The following is a 26,711-nucleotide window of genomic DNA, read 5'->3' as shown; positions in this document are numbered from 1 at the left end:
AGAAATAGGTGAGGAAACTGATGTTTTGAGATGTGAAGGCACTTGCCCAGCGTTGCACAGTTTGCAATCTAAATCATTGTTTTATTCCCGCAATCTCCTTCCAGGCTTTCTTCTCTCAGCTAACTAGATTTCCTTCTCCAAAATATCTTTATCCTTTGCTGTCAGTAACCTTAGCACTGTCCTCTGGGGCATGTGAGGAACTTAACACTGGTTCAACATTAGCAGAGGGGCAAAAGGTCTCCTTCTAGCTGAGCTCGCAGAAGGAATATGCTCTCTGGGGAACTGTGGAATAAGAAGAAAAGTGGGTGAGGAGGACAATTTTGTTCCCACTAGGTCTGAACCATGCCCTGGTTTTAGCTACATTTTTGTTGTTCCACAAACAACAGTGATTTAATGAATGCAGATTTTTCTGTTTATATATTGCTTGACTTCCCTCCCAACCCCAGGCCAGCTTTACCCAGCTGAGGTCCTAACTCCCCTCCCATCTACCCACCCTTCCTCACTTTGCCCTTTTCTGCCCCACCTTCCTGTCAGCCCCAGCTTCTCAAGCCTTCTTTTTTTTATTGTTGTTGTTCTACTGGGAGCAGAGAGGGTGGAGTCCTCTTACTGAGGCTTTTCCTCCTCCCCTTCCTCCAGCCCTCAGACTGGGCTCCACCCTGGTAGTTTGTCAGCAGGCTTTCAGGAGGAGGAGAAGCAGGATGATGAAGAGGAGAAAGAGAGGAAGGGAAGAACAGCATATGTGGGCCCAGAATCGCGTCTGCGTATTTATCAGCTGCTTTTCATTGGGTTCCACACTTAATTTAATACGCCTCATCTAATTCCTTGGATATATAGAGGAAAGCACAGGCTGCTTCTTCAAGCAGTCTCCCTCAGGCATAAGGTGGTATGGAAGGAGTTGAAAATATCACAGGTTGCTATTTGGTTCCTGTTTATTCTAGCCAGCTAAAGAAAGGAGAGCCTGAGGTGCTTCCTAGAAGGACAGGGAAATTTATCAAAACTTCTAGTTCTCCATACCTACTCCTTCACACCCTTTCGTGTGACATAGAGAACACCAACCACATGCTGATTATTTTTATGTGTCAAGAGTAAAAGAATATAAAGGCAAACTCCCACCTTTGACATTAACTGTGGTCATGGGTTTCATAGTTCCCTGTGAACCACCTTTGGGTCCTAATTTGAGTGAGACAGAGGCCATCTCTAAAAGACTTGAAGGGGAAATGTGGACTAATAGGCTGTGTGCATACAGTGGAATTGAGGGTTCCTCCACTGGAGCCTCTTAGAATGGATGTTCTCATTCCACCTCCCCCGCCCCCAACACCTAGCATTGTTCTTGATGAAGCGCAAGTGCTCAATACATTGTATTGACTGAATGGATGGAAGAACAGATGGGAAAGGATCTTGGGTTTGTTTTTCCAAGTTTCACTAACTTCAAGTTTTGCAAAAACTGAATTTGCCATCTAAGGTCTAAGTTTTCCCCACAAATAAAGTTGAGGCAGTATTTCTAAAACAAACAAAAAACTAGAGCTTAAAATAAATTTGTTAACAATAAAGACTTTTAATAAAATATAAACTGTTCAGCTATCTGTGTATGAATCGACCTTCTTGAAAAGCTATTTCAGACTGAATAAGTAACTCGATGACCTTAAGGCACACCCACTGTATTCAGGGCTAGTAGTGGCTACTCTTTTCAAAATGTTACTTCAGCAATCTACTCATTTTCATCTGCACATCACGAAAAATGCATTTATTATTGATATAAACTGCTTAATGTATTTTACACACTTGAATCTAAGAGAAAACTTTTCAGCTTTGCTCAAAATAGCCTTCGCTGTAGTGGTGAGAATCCTATGTTGGATAATACTCCCCAAATTTTATACATTGAAAAACAAAGCCTCCAAGGAATAAAGTAAAATTTTCAAATGAAGGCGTAGAGAATTGTACACTTCTCTGTATGATTCCATCTCAATATATCTTACCTTGTAAGCTTGGCAGGGGTACAGGTGGTAATGAAGAGATATAGTGAGATAGAGAGTTATTTATGAAACCCCTACTACAGGGACATTCTTTTATGAAACAAATACATATGCATATGTATTTATTTAACCTCTGTCACTAAGTTTCCTCATCTGTAACATGGGAATAGCAATAATGTCTACCCATAGGATTGTCAGAAGGATTCAATGAGTTAATATACATAAGAGGCTTACAACAGAGTTTAGTACACAGTTAATGCTCAATAACTATTATTATTGTTAATAATAATATAACCTGGCATCCAAGTTACAGAAATGAGATCACCTGATGCTTCAGCTCAAGGACTTTATAGTTTAGTAGGGGGAGGCAATTATACCAACAAATATGTGCCCCGAGGTAGAGAAGGGTGCAGAGGAAGCAATGGTCAGTTTTGCCTGAAGAAATTAAGGAGGGGAGATGACCTTGAGTTAGTCCTTTCAAGAAACTGGATGGATTCATTGGAAGGACATGCAAAAAAGAAAAAAAAATGGTGGACAGGGAGCTTCATCTATTTCAGTCAGAGAAAGTAAAGCAACTCAAGTCATAGAGATTAGAAACAGCTTGGAATTCCCAGGGATTTGTAATCCAGGTAAAGCCCAGGAGAACAGCAAAATCTCTCCTGTTTGAGAGGTAGACAAAGGCCAGATCACAGCAGGTTAAAGGATGAGTTCCAGGGTGCTGCCTTGGATGTATGGTGGTGCCATTCAGGTAGTTGGTGAACTACAGGAGGAAGAACAGAGTGTTTTGGGGAAAGGAAGGTAGATGAGATGCACAGAAGACATTCAGGCAGAAATATCAACTAAGCAAGTGGACCTATGTGTTCAAAAGTACTGGGCTGTGGGCCTCCGTTTCTTTATTTTTTTTAAAATAAAGGGCACAGAGAATATAACAGTACCTAGTTTCCAGGGTTGTTATTGGGACTAAATGAGGATATGATGAATGTAACAGCACCTGGCCCAGGGACTTGCCCATATTAGGTGCTGAATACATGGCAGATACTATTATTGCTCCTGTCTCTTTGCTTTTCCTCCCTCTGCTTTGTTTCTTGTCTCTCTTCTTTTTCCTCCTCTTTAAAAGAATTGTGGTAGGGAAGAGGCACTGAAAATGGGCTGTGGTTTCTTGTGACTTCCTGGCCTCCCATTAAAATGAGCTAGAGAGAGACTTTCAGGCAAGTGTAAAGAAATCCTGGAAACATGGCTCCTATCCTGTGGATTCAGCTTTATGGGGATCTTCGCCAATGCCTGGCTGAGAGGCGGTCTCAGGGGGTTGAGAACTCTATTCTTAGAGGTCTGGTATCTGGGAGACTGAGAAAGCCTTTCTTAAGTCTCCCTGCTGGGCCACGCTGTATTCACAGATCATCTTCAACTCCTTCTTCCCCACCTACTCCTTCGCCCTCACCTCCTTGGCTTATCTCTTGCTAGAAAATGCACCCAGCTCCAATCTCCGTTCCTTTTAGCTTCCTCCCTGAGAAGACATTGTGACCTCGCTGTCCTTGCTCGTGTTACCATGGAGAGGTAGGAGGATAAATATCGCTTCCAGTTGCCAGCTTTTTTGTTTTCTCCTTTCCCTATCCTTTCCCTCCTAGACAGCCTCCAGCCCCAATCCCAGTACCCGTTTCACCACCCTCCCCTGGAGAGTTAGCATAACCGGAGTAAATAGGTAATCAAGCAGTGTGCTTGCAAGCCTTAATTTTGGGACAGATAAGGAACTGAAATTAATTGGAATTATACCTGCCGCTGCTGGAGGCTGAGGGAGGCGCCCGCCAGGGGCGAGGCCAGCTCTCCCGGCCCAGGGCCCCGCCCCACCCCCTCCTTCCTCCCTCCCTCCTCCTTCTCAGCCCCACCCTTCTCCACCCCTCCCACTTTGCACTCTCCTCTAGCGGCCGCCTGTCCTTTTTAAGGAACTCCACCCTAGGTGGAGTCCTCACGATAGTCACACCTCTCCTTTGGGCCTAGCAGGGCCAGAGAAAGACGGAATCACTCCATCCACTCAGGTTGCCCAGAGAGCACTTTAGGTTCTGACCCGCGTGGGGCGCGAGGTCCCCCGTGGGTCAGCTAGGTGCCTCCAAGGAACCCCGCCCCAGAGAACCCGCACGAGTTGCTGCCATTTTTCGCTGAAGCCCCTGCCCTGGGGCTGGTGTTCTTCTCTATGATTCTACCAATCGTCGGCATTTTTCTCCTCCCTTCTTTCTTTTTAGGAAGGCGCTGGGGTGTGCGGCGGCAACGGCGGCGGTGAAGGGATCCTCTTGTGGTATCTCCTCGTGGGTTCCCGGCTTGAAGGATTTCTTCTCCGCCTCAACTTTGTGTTCAAGTAGTGCTTTGGGGGTTGGGTTGGTTTTCATAGCCCCCACCCCCGGCCCTCTCCTTTTAAAGGGTGTGTGGAGTTCAGAGGATGGGTGGAGAGCGGGCTTGGCCGGAACTGAATTGGTGGAGGTAAAAGGGGAACGGAGGACCTTAAGCTCTGGCCACTTCGGCCCAGCGAACCCACTTTATTTTTGTCCAAGGAAAAGCTGCAGGGGGAGGATTCTTTTCAGAAAGTCTACTCTGCCGGCCCCTGATTTTTGGGTTGGATGCTTGAGAGCTTTGTTTCCCTTGTTCCGAGAGTGGCCCAGCTGGGTCTGAATCGACTCCCTCCTCCCCTTTCAATCCCCTCCTCATTTTCCAGCCCGGAGAAAGAGGGGAGTGGGGGGCCAAGAACGAGAAGACGGGAGCGCGTCGCCCTGCGCGATGTCAGAATGGGGCGGGAGTGAGGGGAGCAGCTCTCTTGCGATCAGCTCAGGAGTATGAGCCTCCCGGAGGACGGCATGAGTTCTGGACACTTCAGGAGTCCTCGGCTAGTGACATGGTCGGTAAGTGACTCTGGGACTAATACCCACCCACTCCCACCTCTTTCTTTTAGATTCTCTCCCCCTCTCAGTCGCCCTGCTCCCCCCCACACCCCACTTGAGGTTTCAGCAGTGGGGGCGGGAGCGGAAGGTTAAGAACACGGTATGGAATCAAATGAAACTCAAGGGAAAATGACTTTACTAAAGGGTTGGGCAAAGAGGAAGAGGGGCTAAGAAGGAGAGGAGAGAGCTTGGTGGAAGAAGTGAAAGGGGGCAAGAATGGATAATTTGTCTAGTCTAGTCTGCCCTGGCTCGGCACTCCCAATACTCCTTAAGCGGTAAGGATTGTCTTTGACTTAAGGGCACACAGCCAAAGTCACAACCAGAGAGAACAGGATTCGCAAGGCCAACTCTCCCAGGTAACCCCCTGAAACCATAGCGGGTACCTAGAGAAGCTTCTGAAAAGAGGGAGGAGGGGACAGTGGTTCAAGGTGCAAAGTTAGGCTATTGGAGGCACAGAGTGAGGCCTGGAAGCAGCTGCAGGGGAGGAGCTGCTTTGGGCGTGCCAGCTCTTTAAGGAGGGGCTGAGCTTGGTTGAAGAAGGAAGCCAGAGCGTAGGTTCTGCTCCGGCCCTTTAAGACGTGGCCAAGGCAGTTGGTTCGTCTGTGTAGGTGGAAGACTGATTGGGCCGAGTTGCTATGATTGCTGAAGTGAATCCATTTGTTCAGCCACTTGGCGGAGCTGTCTTTTTGTGTTTTTGTTGTTGTTGTTGTTTGTTTGTTTTTAACCCTAAGAATTTGGGAAAAAATAAATCACATCCAAACAGGTGGCCAAAGGCGCCATGTCTTGTTTCTTTTGGTATTGTCTTCATCGTGAAGAAAGGCATTTATTAAGCACCTGCCATCCAGTGTGGTAATAATTGAGCAAAAAGAATAACCTTTAAATTTGGATTTGAAACTGATGGAGATTGCCATGGTTTGGAGTAATCTGCTTTAAAACCCTAGTATCACCACTTATTAGCTACATCACCCTGGGCTTTGTTTTTCTCTTCCATAGAATGCAGATTAGTCACTCTATCTCAGTAGATATTCGGGTGGATGAAATATCTTGTGTATGTGGCAGAGGCTGCCACTTGTATCTTAGTTTAACTTACTTTTTCTACTCAGTTTGGAACTCTTTTTCTGGAGCACAGCTGATAAAATTAGTGTTTTTCTGTCCTTAAAACACCTTCCAGATGTGGTAAAAGGAAACAGGAAGACTGAATTAGTTTGTCCAAAGACGGAGGTTAGAACACAGGTTTTATTTGCTTCTGATTTAACGTTGTTTCCACTAGACTTCATCACTTCTGAAAGAAAGGGCTACTAGCCTGCCTTTCCTCTCATTCTTTGGGCAACTTAACCAGAATGATATAACCAACAGGACTTTTGGATAACAGAAACAAGTGATTCATAAGTGACCTCATCCCATTCTTCAGAGTTATGGGGAAGCCCTTATGTGAGAGTTGTAAGTAGCAAACAGAGTCTAGTCATCTTTGATCTTGCCAGATTGTCTGTGTCTGGTGTGGTGGGGGCTGTAGATGATCTTCTAAGATCTAGCTTTACATTGCCATGATTTTGTGAATGAAGGAAAACTTGATTAGGATGATTGACATAGATGATCATCTAGTATGATTACCATCTTATTGTTAAGCAGAGTATGAATAAGGGAATAACACTGTGGTCTTGGGCTTATTTGTTTATTCAAAGACAGTATGAGATCATGTTTGGTATTCTTCCTGATTTTTTTTTTTTTTTTTTTTTTGACACGGTGTTTCACCCTTGTTGCCCAGGCTGAAGTGCAATGGCGTGATCTCGGCTCACCGCAACTTTCGCCTCCCGGGTTCAAGCAATTCTCCTGCCTCAGCCTCCTGAGTAGCTGGGATTACAGCATGCACCACCACACCCAGCTAATTTTGTATTTTTAGTGGAGACAGGGTTTCTCCATGTCGGTCAGGCTGGTCTCGAACTCCCAGCCTCAGGTGATCCATCCACCTCGGCCTCCCAAAGTTCTGGGATTACAGGCGTGAGCCACCGCACCCGGCCTCTTCCTGATTTTTATATGCTAATGTTTACTATCCTCAACTGACTTTCATCATTTAGCCTCAGTTTCCTCCTCTCTAAAATGATGTGGTAATTTGTGATTATAATGTAAGTAAAGCATTGAACCCAGTGCCTGATATCTAATATGTTTCATAAGTTGAGGGTCTCATCATTTTTGTTATTTAAAAATTTTTCTTTTGTTTAAATACTGCTGTGTGTTTGCAGAAGTGGAATATAGACAGGAAGCTGGATTTAAATATCTGAAAGATGCTAGATGCTCTGTATAATATACTAAAAGATGTTATCTGTATATTTAGACAAAGTAGATGTGATGTGGGCAAACCAAGCTCTAGGATTATTAAGGAGCAATAACCTAACTCAAGAGCCCAATCCAGATATTTCAAATCACTAGCAATTTGACATTTTGTTGTAACCTCACACTCACCATTTCTAATATACAGCCCATCATCACCTCTGGACTCTTCACTCATCCCTCATTCAAGACTCTTTCCTTCACTTCTCTGGTACTGCAACTTATTATGACCATAGTAATGGTGAACTTATTTAAACTCTGTACTTTAGTTGTCCCATCTGTGCATTGGGGATAATAATAGAAACTACCTCATAAGGTTGCTGTGAGGAATAAGTGTGTTAATTTTGTAAATACTTAGAAGGCAGCATAAAAGTGAAGCAGTGGGAAAATGTAGCTGTTGTGGTATTCATGTCCCGTGCTCAAATGCTGGCACTAAACTTTCCCCTCTTCCTCATTTTCTCATTTAATTAGATGCTCCTGAATAACCTTTCTACTCACTGCCTGAGCAGTGGCTCAGGAGCACCAAGACAAGGCATCCTAGAAGAGTCTTGGACCATTTCAGTTTGTAGAGCTCCAGAAAGTGAGGTTAATGCAGTAGCCAATTCAACACTACACATCTATTCTAGGATCTAGCTACAAAATTAAGGAATAGGTGTGTTATTCTTTTAGCACCAACTGTTATGTATATTTATCAGAACTAGTTTAGCAAACAAGAAATAAATATATTCACATCACATCCCCGCCCATTCTAACTGAAGATGAAACAACCCCATCATTGAACATATAGGAAGAAACAAGAGATGGAATAATTAGCTCCAAATAATCAAAGTTAATATATGCTCAGCATCATGTAGACCTTTCTGAAGACACTGTATTTGTGATGTACAATATTTCAAGAAAAAATGGTAAATAGAAGAGAAATGCAGAAAAAATTGAAAGAAACTCTAGAGAAATAATCAATTTTTTAAAAATAAAACAAAATGGAACTAGATCAAGAAATGTAGATGATTACATCTGGCAAAAAGGGGGACAGGGAAAAAGAAAGCTGGCCTGATAATTGTCTTCAAAGGTACATGTTAGGTATTTGGAGAAAGCAGAACTGCTATGTCATTTACAGGACATCATGGTCAACTTAAAGGGGAACTTTCTGATGGTAATCAAGTCTTTACCAAGTACCTACTAAATAGCCAACACTATAGTAGATATTGTGTGGGAAGGAGGGAGGAGGTACTGCCAGAAGGAAGAAAACAAACTTCATGGTCTCTGGCCTCTATCCTCAGTAAATTTGCAGTCTAGGTCAGATAGAGAAAACTGGCAACCCGCTGCAGATGTTGGCCTGGTTCTCACAGTAATGTTAAAGATTAAAACAGAAACATCTAACCAGAAATGGCTGTGACATTCTTAATTGTCAGCTCTCCCTGTTATACTATTTTACTAAAATATTTGTGATATAGGAGGGCCAAGAAGTATTTTTCAGGCTCCTTGATTGTTGCTATTAAAGGTTTTGAAGATGGGTAGTTATAGTTCTGGCTATGGCTCTATCTTCCCACATTTCCATGATCATTCATTCCTTTATTCACTGGACGTTAGTACATAGTATATAGGAGATGCTCTGCTAAAACATAGGGATACAAAAAAAGGAAAAAGACTAGGTAACTATTGAAGGGCTCACCTGGTGGTGGAGGAAACAGACAATTCCTCTTTGTGCCAGGTACTGTTATAAATACTTGAACATATATCAACTTGATACATCCTCATAGTAACTCTGTGACCTGGTACTATTATTATTCCCATTTTACAGATGAGAAAACAGACACAAGAGGCTGGAAAAACTTTGCCCAACTTCTTACTGTTAAGAAGTCACAGATGTACCCTAGAACTTAAAGTATAATAAAAAAATAAAAAATAAAAAGAAGTCACAGAATCAAAATGTGATTCTAGGCACTTACTCCAGAGCCCACATGTTTTACTACACTTTGATAGCTATGTGGAGTATTTACCAGAAGGGGAAGGAAATGACTGAGAAATGATGAAGGGCTAGATTTAAGAGATATATCTGTGGGAGAATTATTATAGCTGATAACCAACTGGCTGAAGATAGGGAGGGAGGAGTCAAAGGTGTCTGGCCCCTAGGTTTTTAGACTGATAGACTGGGTTTATGGTGGTGCTAGAAATTAAGATTAGAAATATAAGAGGTGGAGCAGGTTTGTGAACTCATGGGGTACAAAAGTCCTATTTGATACACAGGAGAGATTCTTTGGGCCAGAGTTCAAGATTCTGATAATCAACAATAATAATGGTAGTGATAATAGCTAGTTGAGAATGTTTTATATGCCAGGATTTGTTTTAAGTGTATTTATATGTACAGTTATTCGTCATAGAATGTACTAACATAAACCTAGATGGTATAATCTACTACAACCTAGGCTATATGGTATAGCCTATTGCTCCTAGGCTACAAACTTCTATAGGATGTTACTGTACTGGATACTGTAGGCAATTGTAACATAATGGTGTGTATTTGTGTATCTAAACATAGAAAAGGCACAGTTAAAATATGGTATAAAATATTTTTAAATGGTGTACCTGAACACCACTTAACATGAAGGAAACTTGCAGAACTAGAAGTTGCTCTGAGTAAGTCATTGAATGAGTAGTGAGTGAATGTTAAGGCCTAGGACATTACTGTACCTTACTTTAGACTTTTTAAACAATGTACACTAGGTTACACTAAATTTATAAGCAATTTTTTTCTTATAAATTAACTTAGCTTACTATAATTTTTTTAGCTCAAAACACAAATCCTGTACAGCTGTACAAAAATATTTTATTTCTTTGTATTCTTATTTTATAAGCTTTTTTTATTGTTAATTTTTTTTCTTTTTTTTTTTTTGCTTTTTACAAGTTTTTGTTAAAAACTAAGACACAAAGACACACATCAGCCTAGGCCTGCGAGGGTCAGGATCATCAATATCACTGTCTTCTACCTTATATCTTGTCGCAGGGGTAATAGCATGCATGGAGCTGCCATCTCCTATGACAACAATACCTTCTTCTGGGATACCTCCTGAAGGACCTGCCTGAGAATGTTTTATAATTAACTTTTTTTTAATAAGTAGAAGGAGTACACTCTAAAATGATGATAGAATGTATAATGTAGTAAATACAGAAAACAGTAACATAGTCATTTATGATCATTGTTCAGTGTTATATACTGTATATAATTATATTGACTGACAGCACAGTCAATTTGTTTACACCAATATCACCACAAATACATGACTAATGCTTTGCACTGTGACATTACAGCGGGTATGATGTCACTAGGTGATAGGAATTTTTTAGCTCTGTTATAATCGTATAGAATCATTGTCGTATCTATGAGAACACTTGGACACAGGAAGGGGAACATCACACACTGGGGCCTGTTGTGGAGTGGGGGGAGGGGGGAGGGATAGCATTAGGAGATATACCTAATGTAAATGGTGAGTTAATGGGTGCAGCACACCAACGTGGCCCATGGATACTTACGTAACAGACCTGCACGTTGTGCACACGTGTACCCTAGAACTTAAAGTATTAAAAAAAAAAAAAAAAGAATAATTGTGGTATCTATCTATGGGTCATCATTGACTGAAATGTCATTATATGGCCTATGAATGTATTAACATGGAATGTTCACATTAACTCTGTTAAGGCAATACTGTGTTCCCCTCTTTTGGCAGGTGAAGAAACTGAGGTTCATAGAAGCTAATGTAGTTTCTCAGAAATACTCTGCTTCCTCAACCCTGCTGTCTCTTAATCCATAGGAATCGAAGAACAGATTGGAGATGGCTCTCTTAAGTTGTACTTGCTAGAAATAATGAAGCCTGTTGAAGGTGTTGTGTGAATGCAGAGGGAGAATCGAATCTTCTCCACTCCTACAGATGTTTCTGGCAGCAACAAAGAAAGCTCTCCTGGCATTTTGGTGCCCCCCTGTGGGCTGTATGAGAGTTACCTGACCTCACATTCTTTTTCCACCATCACACCTCCTTTTCCTGTCGTAGAAATCAGAAAAAGCTTAGCTACCCTCTCCACCACCTCTCACTTCATAGTTAATTACACCTCAGGCATCTTTCATGCATAAATTCTCTAATTTTTTTTCATTCTTTTCCACTCTTTTCCAATTTCTGTACTTGAGAAAACACATTCCCTCACTCTCCATTTCTGTCACTGTCATCAAAAACCTTCAGAAATGTGATTAAACACCTACCATGTACCAGGCAATGTTCTAGGACCTTGGAATACATTAGTGAAAAAAAACAAAGATGAAAGTATCTGCCTGCAAGGAGCTCAGATTCTATTGGAAGTCAGTTTTCTACTATTGTTATTACTTACTACAGTTCCTCCATTAACCTGTTACAAGAGAAACTTTAGACAAATTACAGTTAACAATTTAATCAAGCAAAGAATGATTCATGAATCAGACAGCCCCCAGAAGAAATAATAGATTCAGAGCAACTCTGGGGCTGCCATGTAGTCAGATAATATTTATGGACAGAAAAAGGAAAGTGACATATAGAAAATGGAAGTGAGGTATAAAAACGGCTAGATTGATCACATCTCAGTATTTGCCTTATTCAAACACTTCGAGTTGTTGACTGCCTGTAATTGGCTGAAACTCTGTGATTGGCGCAAGAGTAGGTTACACTCTGTCTACACATCCAGTTAGGTTATGGTTCATTATGGATGGGGAAACCTTTAGGCTGAACTTGAAATATGTAAGGAGGAAGCTTTAAGCTAACCTTAATTTAACAAACCCCACCCCCAAGTTCCATGGAAGCCTTAGGGCTTTGCAGAGGATAGTCTGAAATCTTTTAATCATAGATGGACAAGTTGAGGCTTAGGAAAAAAAAAAAAAAAAAGGCCTTGCCAAAGATTACGGGATGTGAATGCTGCACATCTAACTCCCAGAAAATCTGGTTGAGGAAGAAAGCTAGTAGGTGCTTCTAGTATGAATGACTGATGGTTTAAGGCAGCTGAATTAGGTCACCAGTTGCTTTTCCATAAGAGGAAAAACTAAAGAGGAAAGAGAAAACTGTTTTTATTACCCCACCTGGCTTGTAGATTTAAGAGACGTAGATAGATAAAATATGTCTAGAGAGATTTGGCCTTGACGTGTAAATAAGTTCACTGGGGTAAATATACATATAGAAGCTTAGAACTTAGAACTCCTTCAAGCAAGAACTAGACCAGGAAGGTAGGATACTGAAAACTGTAGCTATGCTGATGTTCCTATGAAGGCAGAGCGTGTTGGAGAAATAAGAAGAAACAGATTACCTGCATGCAGTTTGGTGGAGGGGAGTGGCTAATATTATTGGGGAAAAGTTAGGGCCATCTTGATGAGTAAAATAAATCAGAATATTTCAATGGCTTATCAGTATCTAGTAAGTACTGAAAGATAAAGGTCATAGAACACACATAACATTAATGGCGTACTTACGCATATAGTGAGTTAGATTTTATTCTGAAAGTTGTCTTTTCCTTTTCTCTTTTCCAGATATGGATCAACTCATAAACAACTTGGAGGTCCAACTTAATTCAGAAGGTGGCTCGATGCAGGTATTCAAGCAGGTCAGTTATCAGGAAAATAGGGTACTAATATTGGGCCATAATAGTATTGAATACCTGGTAGTGATTACAGAATTTAAACTCATTTTTCTTTCTATTACATGTTTGGGGATTGAGAAGAGGTGAAGGAAGACATATTTCTAGAAAGTATATAAATACCTTGGTTTCATGTTCAACTAGGGAGTAGATCTGGCCTACAAGAAACATAGCCTCTGGAATCAAGGCTGTAAAGACAAGAGTAGACCTTTAGTAGACAATAGCAACTATTTATCTAGCACTATTTCATATAGGATGAAGATTAAATGCATTGTCTTATTCAATCTTCACCATAATCCTGTTGAACAGTGTATTAATTAGTGTTCTCCAGGGAAACAGAACCAACGAGATATGTGTGTATGGTGTATGTATGTGTGTATGTACATGGAGAGAGAGAGAGATTTCAAGAAATTGCCTCATTAGATTGTGGAGGCATGGCAAGTCCAAAACCCCATCGGGGCGGGCCGGCAGCCTGGAGATTCAGAAGGAGTTGCAGTTTTGAGTCCAAAAGCAGATTGTGAGAAGAATTATTTCTTGCTCTATGGAGGACAGTCTTTGTTTTACTAAGGCCTTCAACTGGATGAGGACCAATCACGTTATAGAGAGTAATGTGCTCTATTTAAAATATGATTATTTAAATGTTGGTCTCATCCAAAAAAATACCTTCACAGAAACATCTAGAATAATGTTTGACCAAATATCTGGGCACTGTAGCCCAGCCAAGTTGTCACATAAAATTAATCATCATTATTCTTAGTTTCCCCATTTGATGGAAAATAAAACTGGCCTTGAACACTCGAAGAATTAGGATTTGAAACAGGTTATCTGGATTTTTATATCCCAGGGCTCTGTGCTAGATGTTGAAGTCCCATCTTTCTTGGGGTTGCAAAATCACTCCATGTGTGAAACTCAAATACAATCAAAATTAACCTTGAAAATTCTTAAATCACCTATAGACTTGAGTATACAGTGTTGTATAAACAAACTTGTCTGTTTCTTTATTTAATTCATCAGATAAAGTATCTAGATTACATTTAGGAATCCTTTTTTGTTATAATTTCAACTTTTATTTTATTTTTTGAATTTTTGAATTTTTATTTATTTTATGTATGTATTTATTTTTTTATTTTTTAGACGGAGTCTCACTCTGTCACCCAGGCTGGATTGCAGTGGCGCAATCTCGGCTCACTTCATCCTCTGCCTCCCGGGTTCAAGCTATTCTTCTGCCTCAGCCTCCCGAGTAGCTGGGACTACAGGCATGCACCACCACCATGCCTGGCTAATTATTGTATTTTTAGTAGAGACGGGGTTTCACCATATTGGCCAGGCTGGTCTCAAACTCCAAACCTCATGATCCGCCCACCTCAGCCTCCCAGAGTGCTAGGATTATAGGTGTGAGCCACCGTGGCTGGCTTTATTTTTAATTTTTGTAGGTACATAGTAGGTGTATATATTTATGGGAAACATGAGATGTTTTCATACAAGCATGCAATGTGAAATAATCACATTATAGAGAATGGGGTATCCATCCCTGCAGCATTTATCCTTTGTGTTACAAACAATGCAATTACACTCTTTTAGATATTTTTAAGTGTACAGTTAAGTTATTATTGACTCTAGTCACCCTATCATGCTATCAAATAGTAGGTATTATTTGTTATTTCTAACTTTTTTTTTTTTTTTGAGATAGAGTCTCTCTCTGTTGCCCAGGCACCCTAGTCACCAGATCGTGCTATCAAATAGTAGGTCTTATTTATTATTTTGAACTTTTTTTTTGAGATGGAGTCTCTCTCTGTTGCCCAGGCTGGAGTGCAGTGGTGGCTTCTCAGCTCACTGCAACCTCTGCCTCCCAGATTCAAGCAATTTTTTTGCCTCCGCCTCCTGAGTAGCTAGGACTACAGGCACACACCACCACGCCCAGATAATTTTTTATATTTTTAGTAGAGACAGGGTTTCGCCATGTTGGCCAGGCTGTTCTTGAAAGCCTGACCTCAGGTGATCTGCCCACCTCGGCCTCCCAAAGTACTGGGGATTACAGGGGAGAGCCACTGCACCCAGACAATTTCTAACTATTTTTTTGTACACATTCACCACGACCACCTCCTCCTCAACACCCTACTGCCCTTCCTAGCCTCTATAACCATTCTTCTACTCTCTATGTCCATGAGTTCAATTGTTTTGATTTTTAGATCCCACAAATAAATGAGAACATGTGATAGTTGTCTTTCTATACCTGACTTATTTCACTTAACATAATAATCTCCAGTTCCATCCATGTTATTGTAAATGACAGGATCTCATTCTTTTCATGGCTGAATAGTACTCCATTGTGTATCTGTACCACATTTTCTTTATCCATTCATCTGTTGATGAATACTTAGGTTGCTTCCAAATCTTAGCTATTGTGAATAGTGCTACAACACACATGGAAGTGCAGATATCTCTTTAATATACTGATTTCCTTTCTTTTGGGTATATACCCAGCAGTGGGATTGCTGGATCATATAGTAGCTGAATTTTCAATTATTTGAGGAACCTCCAAACTGTTCTCCATAGTGGCTGTACTAATTTACGTTCCCACCAACAGTGCACAAGTGTTTTCTGTTCTCCACATCCTCACCAGCATTTATTATTGCCTGTCTCTTGGATAAAAGCCATTTTGAATGTGGTGAGATGATATCTCATTGTAGTTTTGATTTGAATTTCTCTGACGATCACCAATGTTGAGCACCTTTTCATATACCTGTTTGCCATTTGTATGTCTTCTTTTGAGAAATATCTATTCAAATGTTTTACCCATTTTTAAATTGAATTATTAGACTTTTTTCTATTGAGTTGTTTGAGCTCATTGTATATTCTGGTGATTAATCTGTTAGATGGGTAGTTTACAAATATTTTCTCCCAATCTATGGGTTGTCTCTTCACTTTATTGACTGAATCCTTTGCTGTGCAGAAGCTTTTTAATTGATGTGATCCCATTTGTTCCTGTTTGCTTTGGTTGCCTGTGTTTGTGGGGTTGCTCAAGAAATTTTTGCCCAGACCAATGTCCTGGAGATTTTCCCAAATATTTTTTGCAGCAGTTTCATAGTTTGAGGTCTTAGATTTAACTCTTTAATCCATTTTAATTTAATTTTTGTATATGGTTACAGGTAGGGTTCTGGTTTCATTGTTCTGCATATGGATATCCAGTTTTCCTAGCGCCGTTTATTGAAGAGAACACCCATTCCCCAATGTATGTTCTTGGCACCTTTGTAAAAAATGAATTCTTTGTAGATGCATGGATTTATTTCTGGGTTCTCCATTTTGTTCCACTGTACTATATGTTTGTTTTCATGCCAATACAATGCCATTTTGGTTACTATAGCTCTGTAGTATAACTTGAAGTCAGGTAATGTGATTCCTTCAGTTTTGTTCTTTTTGCTTAGGATAACTTTGGCTATTCTGGATATTTGTGGTTTTATATAAATTTTTGGATTTTGTTTTTCTATTTTTGTAGATAATGTCTTTTTTTTTTTTTTTTTTTTTTTTTTTTTTTGTGATGTTGTCTCACTCTTTTGCCCAGGCCAGAGTGCAGTGGCACAATCTCGGCTCGTTGCAACCTTCACCTCTCGGCTTCCAGCAATTCTTGTGCCTCAGCCTCCCAAGTAGCAGGGACTATGGGCATGTGCCACCATGCCCAGCTAATTTTTTTTTTTTTTTTTTTTTGGTAGAGATGGGGTTTCACCATGTTAACCAGACTGGTCCCAAACTCCTAACCTCAAGTGATCCACCCACCTCAGCCTCCCAAAGTGTTGATATTACAGATATGAGCCACTGCGCCCAGCCAAGAATGTCATTGGTATTTTGATAGAGATTTTATTGAATCTATATTGTGTTTGGGGTAGTATTGAAGCGGGATATTTCCCTGACCCCTTCATGGGTGGGAACTGGAGTGCACTGGTGCTGGACCTAGCTGGCGCTTTGGCACTAGCAGGGACGAATTCCACTCACTTAAACCTGCTGCGTTCTAGCCCTTGTGGGAGGGGAAGCACAGGTCACTGGGTGCAGGAGCTGGGGTGAGTGCCTTTGGGCACCGGCAGGAGCAAAACTCTATGCGCAGCCCGCAGCAGGGTCTGGTGGGTGCCTGCGACCCCTGAGGCCCCAGAAGGAGTGTTAACAGTGCCCTTTTAGCCTTGCTGTCTATGGATGGCTTAAGCGTTAACAGCTCACCGGAGGGTCAGTGTGACAACCTTTTGCACCCACACTCAAGTTCTTGTCTGGCATCCAGGAGGAATGAGGTTACACAATGAATCGAAGGTGGTTAATGTGGGGGATTTTATTGCTGATCAAAGTGGCTATCAGTGGGAGGGGGAGCTGAAAAGGGGATGGAGCAGGAAGGTAATCTTCCCCTGGAGTCCAGGTGTCCCCATCTGGACTCCTCCCCAAAGCTATGCCATCAAGCTGTCCCTCTGAAGTCAAGCTGCTTCTCTCCAACATCCAACTATAATCTCCAACGTTCAGCTGCTTCTCTCTCTGCCAGCTGAGCCTGGGTTTTTATGGACACAGGATAGGGGGCAGGGTCAGCCATGGGTGGTTGTGGAAAAGGCAACATTCAAGCAGGAAAACGGAAATGTAAGTTCTCACTTTGGACCCCGTGGTTCCAGGCTTCAGGGTGGGGCCCTCACCAGGGACCTGCCCACTTCTGCCTAGAATTTCCCTGCCTCCTGTCCCTGTCAGTATCGACATATCAACAATATTGATTCTTCCAATCCATGAGCATAGAATATTTTTCCATTTTTTGATGTTCTCTTCAATTTCTTTCATCAGTGTTTTATAGTTTTCGTTGTAGACATCTCCCACTTCTTTGGTTAAGTTAATTTGCAGGTATTTAATTTTATGTGTGGCTATTGTAAACAGGTTTACTTTTTTATTTCTTTTTCAGATTGTTCACTGTTGGCATAAAGATGCTACTGATTTGATTAGTTTGATTTTCTATACTGCAACTTTACTGCATTTGTTTATCGGTTCTAATAGTTTTTTGTGGAGTTTTTAGGTTTTTCCAAATATAAGATCATATCATCTGCAAACAAAAATAATTTGACTTCTTATTTTCCAATTTGAATGCCCTTTATATCTTTCTCTTTTCTGATGGTTCTAGCTAGGATTTCCAATACTATGTGGAATAACAGTGTTGACAATGGGCATCCTTGACATGTGCCAGGTCTTACAGGAAAGGCTTTCAGTTTTTCCCCATTCAATATGATACTAGCTGTTGGTCTGTTTTATATGACTTTTATTATGATAAGGTGTTACCTGTATCCCCAGGTTTTTGAAGGGATGTTGAATTTTATCAAACGCTTTTTCAGCATCAGTTGAAATAATCACGATTTTTATCCTTCATTCTATTGATATTATTTATCACATTGATTGATTTGTATATGTTGAACTGTCTTTGCACCCAGGGATCCCACTTGGTCAGGATGAAGGATCTTTCTAATGTATTGTTGAATTTGGTTTGCCAGTAGCTTGTCGAGGATTTTTGCATCAGTATTCATCAGAGATATTGGCCTGTAATTTTCTTTTTTTTTTTTGATGTGTCTTTGTCCGGTTTTGGTATCAGGGTAATACTGGCCTTGTAGAATGAGTTTGGAAATAGTCCCTCCTCTATTTTTCAGAATAGTTTCAGTAGAACTGGTATGAATTCTTCTTTAAATGTTTGGTAGAATTCAGCTGTGAAACTATCAGGTCCTGGGCTTTTGTTTTAGGAGACTTTTTATTATGGCTTCAATCTCATTACTTGTTATTGGTCTGTTCATGTTTTGGATTTCATGGTTCAATCGTGTTAGGTTATATGTGTCTAGGAATTTGCTCATTTTTTCCTAGATTTTTCAATTCATTGACATGTAATTTTTCATAGTGGCCACTAATGATCCTTTGAATTTCTACAATATCAGTTTTAATGTCTCCTTTTTCATTTCTGATAGTTTATTTGGATCTTCTCTCTTTTTTTTCTCATTAGCCTGGCTAAAGGTTTGTCAATTTTGTTTAACTTTTCAAAAAACAACTTTTTATTTCATTGATCTTTTGTATAGTTCTATTTCAAATTCATTTATTTCTCCTCTCATCTGTTATTTCTTCTACGAATTTTGGGTTTGGTTTGCTCTTGCTTTTCTATTTTTTTTTCAAAAAGAATATGCAGGTATCATTGCTTTTCTAGGTCTTTAAGATGAATTATTAGATTGTTTATTTGAAGTTTTTTCTGTCTTCTGATTTAGGCACTTGTAGCTATAAAACTTCCCTCTTATGATGGCTTTTGCTATATTCCATAGGTTTCGATATGTTGTTTTCCATTATTATTTGTTTCAAGAAATTTTTCAATTTTCTTCTTAATTTCTTCATTGACTCACTGGTCATTCAGGAGCAATTTTTTTTGTTTGTTTGTTTGTTTGCTTGAGATGGAATTTCACTGTTGTTGCCCAGGCTGGAGTGAAATGGTGTGATCTCAGCTCACTGCAACTTCCGCCTCCTGGGTTCAAGTGATTCTCCTGCCTCAGGCTCCCGAGTAGCTGGGATTACAGGCATGCACCACCACGTCCGGCTAATTTTGTATTTTTAGTAGAGACGGAGTTTCTCCATGTTGGTCAGGCTGGTCTCGAACTCCCGACCTCAGGTGATCTGCCCACCTCCACCTCCCAAAGTGCTGGGATTACAGGCATGAGCCACCATGCCTGGCAGGAGCATATTTTTTAATTTCCCTAATTAAATTATAGTTTAATATTATTAAACATTAATAAATTCCTGTTTTATAATACTAGTGGTGTATGGTGTTTGTATAGTTTCCAAAATTCCTCTTGTTATTAATTTCTAGTTTTATTCTATTGTGGTCAGAGAAGATGCTTGATGTTGTTTCAGGTTTTCTGAGTGTCTTAAGATGTGTTTTGTCACCTAACATATAGTCTGTCATTGAGAATGATCCTTGTGCTGAGGAAAATAATGTGTATTCTTCAGCCATTGGATGAAATGTTCTGTAAATATATATTGGATCCATTTGGTCTATAGTGCAGATTAAGTCTGATGTTTCTTTGGTGAGTGTCTTCAACTTTTATTTTAGATTCGGGGATACATGTGCAGGTTTGTTACATGGGTGTATTGTGTGATACTGAGGTTTAGGATATGGAGGTTTGTCACCATGGTAGTGAGCGTAGTATTCAGTGGTTTTTCAACCCTTGTTCTCCTCTCTCCCTCTTTCTTCTAGTAGTCCCCAGTGTCTATTTTTGCCATCTTTATGTCCATGAGTACCCAACGTTTAGCTCTCATAAATAAGAACATGCAGTATTTGGTTTTCTGTTCCTGCATTAATTCCCTTAGGAGAATAGCCTCTCCTGACCTCGTGATCCGCCTGCCTCGGCCTCCCAAAGTGCTGGGATTACAGGCGTGAGCCACTGCATCTGGCCAAAGCTACCTTATTTTGAAATCTCAGTGTACCTAAGTATAATTCTAGAAATGGTTTTCTATGCATTCTTTAAGCATACTGAACTTCCAGAATTTGGAGGCACTTTGAAATTGGTTCAGTGTATAGAAAAGTCTGGATAGTAAGGGATCTAAGCACTTTTTTTGTTTGTTTCTTGGCATTTCCAGGATATCTTGTTTTTAGAAAAGCCAGAGTGCTTGTGATACATGGCCACAGCACACTGGTCATGTCTCAGGTGACAAGGGCTAGGAGTTTGTGTTCTGCAACTACACAATGCTGGCATCATTCTAGTGTGGAGAAGCCTCCTGGTTTGATTCATTATAGGATTTGTTTATGTCAAAAGATAGGATTACTGGGTGGGTGTGTAGCTCAGGGCACATATGCTGCTCTCCCTTCTCTAAATTTCTTTTTTTTTTCTTTTTTTTTTTATTATACTTTTAAGTTCTAGGGTACATGTGGATAACGTGCAGGTTTGTTACATATTCTATATCAACATACCATATAGTGAATGAGCACTTGGTTGTCACCTGCCCTTTAGTTTTCATTTCTGATTACTTCCTGCAAGTGGGATGTCTTGGTCAAAATGTATGAGCAGTGTTAGGGTTAAATTTTATCATACATGTCTCTCCTTTACCCTAATTTAATATTGTTAATATTTGGCACATATTTTCATACAGCCTAATTCTCTCTCTCCCCCCCCATTTTATTACTATTGTAAGTTGCATCAAGAAACTTCACCCCTAAATTATTCTGCATGCATCACCTACAAATAATGACATTGTCCTACATAACTACATCAACACTGTCACGCCCAAGAAAATGAACAATATTTCCATGATACTATCAAATTGGCTCATACATTTCTTTTTTTTTTCCTTCTCTCTTTTTAAAGCTGGGCTGCATTCTGAGGCTTCATACATTTCTGTGCCACTTTTCCCCACACTGTTTTTTCTAAATGGATTGTGCCTCAATGAGCTTGTATAGCTCACCAAACTCTTCACTTTTCTTAGGACTCAAATTCCAATTCCATCTCTTCCATGAAACATTCACAGAAAACCCCAACTATCACGAATCTCTAGTGAACTCATGCTCCTGGAACACTAAATTATCTGTATTAGTCACTAATGTGGTACCTGTTCTCTATTGTCAACTGCTTTATGTAAATATCTCTTGTCTCCCCTGTAATATTTTTTGTCTCCCAAACTTCAGTTATTTACTTACCACATTCATGATTTTTGCCACATCCTTGCCATCAATATTATTTACATACTTTACAAATTATTTAAATAAATAAAGAAATCTATATTAGTTTTGTCCTAAGCTATCTGGAGAATTCTTGGTTTGATGTGAGGTATTACTTTCCGAGAATTGCTGAAACAAACTACCACAAACTAGGTGGGTTAAAACAAGAGAAATGTGTTCTCTCACAGTTCTAGAGGCCAGAAATCTGAAATCAAGTTATTGTCAGGGTCATGCTGCCTCTGAAGGCTTTAGTGAAGAATCTTTTCCTTGCCTCTTCCAGCTTCTAGTACATACAGGTGTTCTTTGGCTTGTAGCCCAATCACTCCACTGTCAGTCTGCATCTTCACATTACCTTCTCCTCTGTGTCTTTGTGTGTTATTCCTCTGTATGTCTCTTAGAAGGACACTAGTCATAGAATTTAGGGCCCACCCAGATAATCCAGCAGGCTCTCTTCAAGTTCTTTAATTATATCTGCAAAGATACTTTTTCCGAAAAGATTCTGGGAATTGAACTGTGGACAGGTCTTTTTGAGGGTAACCATTCAGCCCACTACAATGTGTTATATATATTTTCCAACGTACAGTACAACAGAGGAAGCATAAATATTAAAATAACTTCATCCATGTATCACCTAAAAACAACCTTAGATTATTTGAGGAAGAAAAACTGATTTAGTATTTTTCACATTTTCTATAGTTTTGTGCTAGGTACTAAACAAATACCTAGTGAACAAATATATGCATACATATACATATATACATACATATGTACATTTCTGATCTCATTTTGCCTGATTGTGGCTGCTACTATCCCAATCTCTTAAAATTGCCAGGTTTGTTAGATTAAGTCTAGCTTTCTAATAATACCCATTTCCATCCACCTCTCCTTTTTCTAATCACAAACACATAACGCTCTTATTGGAAAAAGACTTGGGTTTTAGAAGGTTAAACAGACTTTTTGACCTAAACAATGAATGTGTACAACATATGTGTGCATATGTATCCAGGCATAAAACTAATTGGTTTAACCCAGAGCAAAGCTGGAAGGCACCTGTTTACAAAAACAGGTTTTCTCTTTCTGTTTGGGAGGAGCCTAGGCTTTATCGTGTTTCTATAACATCCCTTCCTCTCCTTCCACCTACTGTGCTGTCTATAGTATTTTGTTCTTTTCTTTCTAATCTTGCATTACCACTTTCTTTTTTTTTTTAATTTTTTTATGATTATTATACTTTAAGTTCTAGGGTACATGTGCATAACGTGCAGGTTTGTTACATATGTATACTTGTGCCATGTTGGTGTGCTGCACCAATCAACTCGTCAGCACCCATCAACTCATCATTTACATCAGTTATAACTCCCAATGCAATCCCTCCCCCCTCCCCCCTCCCCGTGATAGGCCCCGGTGTGTGATGTTCCCCTTCCCATGTCCAAGTGATCTCATTGTTCAGTTCCCACCTATGAGTGAGAACATGCGGTATTTGGTTTTCTGTTCTTGTGATAGTTTGCTAAGAATGATGGTTTCCAGCTGCATTCATGTCCCTACAAAGGACACAAACTCATCCTTTTTTATGGCTGCATAGTATTCCATGGTGTATATGTGCCACATTTTCTTAATCCAGTCTGTCACTGATGGACATTTGGGTTGATTCCAAGTCTTTGCTATTGTGAATAGTGCCGCAATAAACATACGTGTGCATGTGTCTTTATAGCAGCATGATTTATAATCCTTTGGGCATATACCCAGTAATGGGATGGCTGGGTCATATGGTACTTCTAGTTCTAGATCCTTGAGGAATCGCCATACTATTTTCCGTAATGGTTGAACTAGTTTACAATCCCACCAACAGTGTAAAAGTGCTCCTATTTCTCCACATCCTCTCCAGCACCTGTTGTTTCCTGACTTTTGAATGATTGCCATTCTAACTGGTGTGAGATGGTATCTCATTGTGGTTTTGATTTGCATTTCTCTGATGGCCAGTGATGATGAGCATTTTTTCATGTGTCTGTTGGCTGTATGAATGTCTTCTTTTGAAAAATGTCTGTTCATATCCACATCAGAGCTGTTTTAAATACATGAAAAGTGGAAACTTTGTAACAGTTGATTCCACTGATTCTCAGGGCTTCTCTACCTATCTTAATCAAATGCTTAAATATTTGTGAAATTGACCAACTTTTCTCAGAGTTTATTTCTAGAATTGAGAGGGGTGTTTCCTAAGAACTGAAAGGGTCTCATCTTTAGTAATTTATGAATAAATAACTCTTTTTATAATTTTTTGTCCACTCAAATTGGCTTAAGGAAACCTGATAAGGATTCTGTGTATTTGAGGAGTAGCACTGTGGAAATGCAAGCTTGTCTTCAAACCACTCCTAAGTTTCTTTGTTTTCTTTCGTGCACAACCTTCTTCATAGATTCAGAAATCCAGGAATTCAGGATAAAGTCTTAAAATACCTAATGGGGAAAGTAGCTATTCTCTTTGATAGTGATTGACTAGAGAACCCTTAAAAACTGAAGCCATCACACCACGCTAAAGATGAAGAAAGATTACTTTAAAAGAAAAATCTGGTGGCAGAACAATCTTTGGATGAGCTTTCAAAGCGGAAGTGATTACATTCAGTGAAGCGTGAAATAGGTAGCCATCCCGAGTCATCTTAGTGAGGATTCTTAAAATCACCAAAATTCTAGGGACAAAAACTCACTCAATCAAGACTTGAAGGTCTTCTTCAGAACGTTCAAGCATAATATGCTATCTACAGAGATAAGGTAAAGCAAATAGTGTGTTGGGGTTTTTTTTAACCATAGGGTGGGTTATATTCAAAATACAGAATAAGTTAGACTGTATAGCAATATTTCTATTAAAATTATTTTGCTCATATTGAAAAAAAGAATCCTCAGTGCACACAAAATTTATTCAGCCTAATAGTGTATAGATATGGAATGCTTGTCTTTAAGCCACAAAGGAAGGAGCAGTAAGGTCAACCTTGAGACCTAGTTTTAAGAACAGTCTGTTTTCTCAAGAAAGCTTGCATTCAGAAGACAATATTTACACCCAGAAAATACTTGCTACAAGATAGATTCACTTAGACATAAGAGGCATACTTGGATGATATGTACAGAAAAAAGTATGTGTTGATATGCTTTGAGGAAGTTACTATTAAGATACTAAAACCCAAACAACTGGCATTCCAACATTTCTCTCAAAGCCTTTTGATGGCAGGAGAGAAGTAGTGATTGAAGCCCTGCTGCAGACAGGGTTTGGTTAAGAATTGGCAAACCACAAAATAGGTTTAGTCTATAAAAGGACAACTAATGATGGCCTGTTGGAGCAGGACCCTGTAACACTGTATCTCATCAAGGCAATAAGAATAGACTATCAGTTCTTCAGTTTCTTGACTTTCATCAATCAGTTTACATTTTAGATGTTCCTAGATAATGTTTTTCAATAAAATGCATACCTGCAGATCAAGTGTCAGCTAAGCACAAGGCCTTGAGCTAGTAACATTGTTGTAGGCAGCACTCAGCTCACTGAAATGGCCTTTCTTTGGCAAAAGAGAGTAAACGTTGCCAAAGTAGTGTTTATTTTATAGTTAGGATTCAAAGCTTCAGCTTTTTCAGGTTTCTGGGCCTAAAGCTTAGAGTCCAAAAAGTCCCTAAAATTTAGCTAAATCCTTTCTTAATCTCAATGACAAGTTGTGTTTATTTATACACCTGCACCCACAACTGTATTCTTATAGAAAATGATATTACAGTGAATTTTTTTTTTTTTTTTTTTTGAGACAGAGTCTCTTTCTGTCGCCCAGGCTGAAGTGCATTGGCAATTTTCCTGCCTCAGTCTCCCGAGTAACTGGGACTACAGGTGCATGGTACCACACCTGGCTAATTTTTGCATTTTTAGTAGAGATGGGGTTTTACCATGTTGGCCAGGCTGGTCTCAAACTCCCAACCTCAAGTGATCCACCTGCCTTGGCCTCCCAAAGTGCTGGGATTACAGGCATGAGTCACCGTGCCTGCCCTACACTGAACCTCTTCTTATGCTTTCTATTGTAACTCTATTTCTCACTGTTATTGACAGCAATGATAGAGAGACTATGGAAAGAGATAACATAACATTTTTTCTTTTGAAGTTTCCTTGGATTCTATCTTTTTAATCTGGGAATAGAGCTACTCAAGTGAAGAGATATGTGGGAAATGTAGGAAAAATAAGACCTTAAGTTGATTTGAGGGATTCTGAGAACAGGGGAGTTTTATGTTCAGCAGAGCCAATCTTGACAACTTCCTCTCCCTGTCAACAGGATTCTACTCCCCCCTTATCTGGATGGGTCAAATCCACGCATGAGGGATGGGTTACATTCGCAGTATGTGAAACAGTGGGACAAATCACAGAAATCATGTCCTGGAGGAGCAGATTGAAGCAATATTTGGACCACAAACAAGGGCTGAGTTGGGATAGGGGCTTGCAAATCAAGAAACCAAGAGTGTTGTAGCGTAAAAGAAGGGAAAAGAAAATGGTAGTTTGGCTAAATTCTGGAGACAAAGCACGGATGGGTTTTTGGTGCTGTTACTCATTCCCAGCCTGCTCTGAGGGTTTTTGTCATGTGTTTTTGACACAGAGTCTTGCTCTGTCACCCAGACTGGAGTGCAGTGATGTGATTATAGCTCACTGCAGCACTCTGAGTGTTTTTAAAATAAAGTCAGAGCAAGAAGACACTGCCTCCCCTGCCACTTATTACTCTCTGAATTCAGACCCTTATTATCTCTCACCTAAATTTTAAAAAATCGTAAGCATAATGTAATTATCACACCTTAAAGTTAACAATAATTCATTAATATTGTCCAATATCCAGTCAATAGTCAAATATTTTTACGTCTCATCGCGATTTTTCCACGTGCTTTCTTTTGAATTTCTTTTAATCTAGTTTTATTCCTCTTTCAATCAATCTTCATTGAGAAGCTAGTTAAATCTCACAGAAATACTTCTTCCCTTGTTATTCCTCTCTTCCAAACAATTATCTTCTATCAGCCAACCTTTCATTAAACTCTACCTTTCCTCATCTTCCAAATATACAAAACTAAAAGTGGCTATGTTTTATATAAAGGATGTATTCCTTAAAATTTTTCATAATTTAAAACTCCAATAATTCAAATATA

General features: G+C 39.8%; 1 protein-coding gene across 4 annotated transcripts in view; it reads left to right on the top strand.

Moving 5' to 3' along the window:
• Nucleotides 1-3,879: 3,879 nt before the first annotated feature.
• Nucleotides 3,880-26,711, top strand: part of KLF8 (Kruppel like factor 8) — a 50,134-nt gene continuing 27,302 nt past the window's right edge. The window contains exons 1-3 of one of the 4 annotated variants that reach the window (XM_025372616.1): nt 3,918-4,263; nt 4,678-4,861; nt 12,768-12,841. In XM_025372616.1, coding sequence (XP_025228401.1) covers nt 4,855-4,861; nt 12,768-12,841 — 81 coding nt within the window. In that variant the 5' untranslated portion in view covers nt 3,918-4,263; nt 4,678-4,854. Of the gene's footprint in view, nt 4,862-12,767; nt 12,842-26,711 lie in introns of all 4 variants that reach the window. The other 3 variants (XM_025372614.1, XM_025372615.1, XM_025372617.1) reach the window with 3 other exon arrangements.

Source organism: Theropithecus gelada, chromosome X, assembly GCF_003255815.1.
Source record: "Theropithecus gelada isolate Dixy chromosome X, Tgel_1.0, whole genome shotgun sequence".
Classification (NCBI taxonomy): domain Eukaryota; kingdom Metazoa; phylum Chordata; class Mammalia; order Primates; family Cercopithecidae; genus Theropithecus; species Theropithecus gelada.
This window is presented reverse-complemented; position numbering and strand designations above follow the sequence as displayed.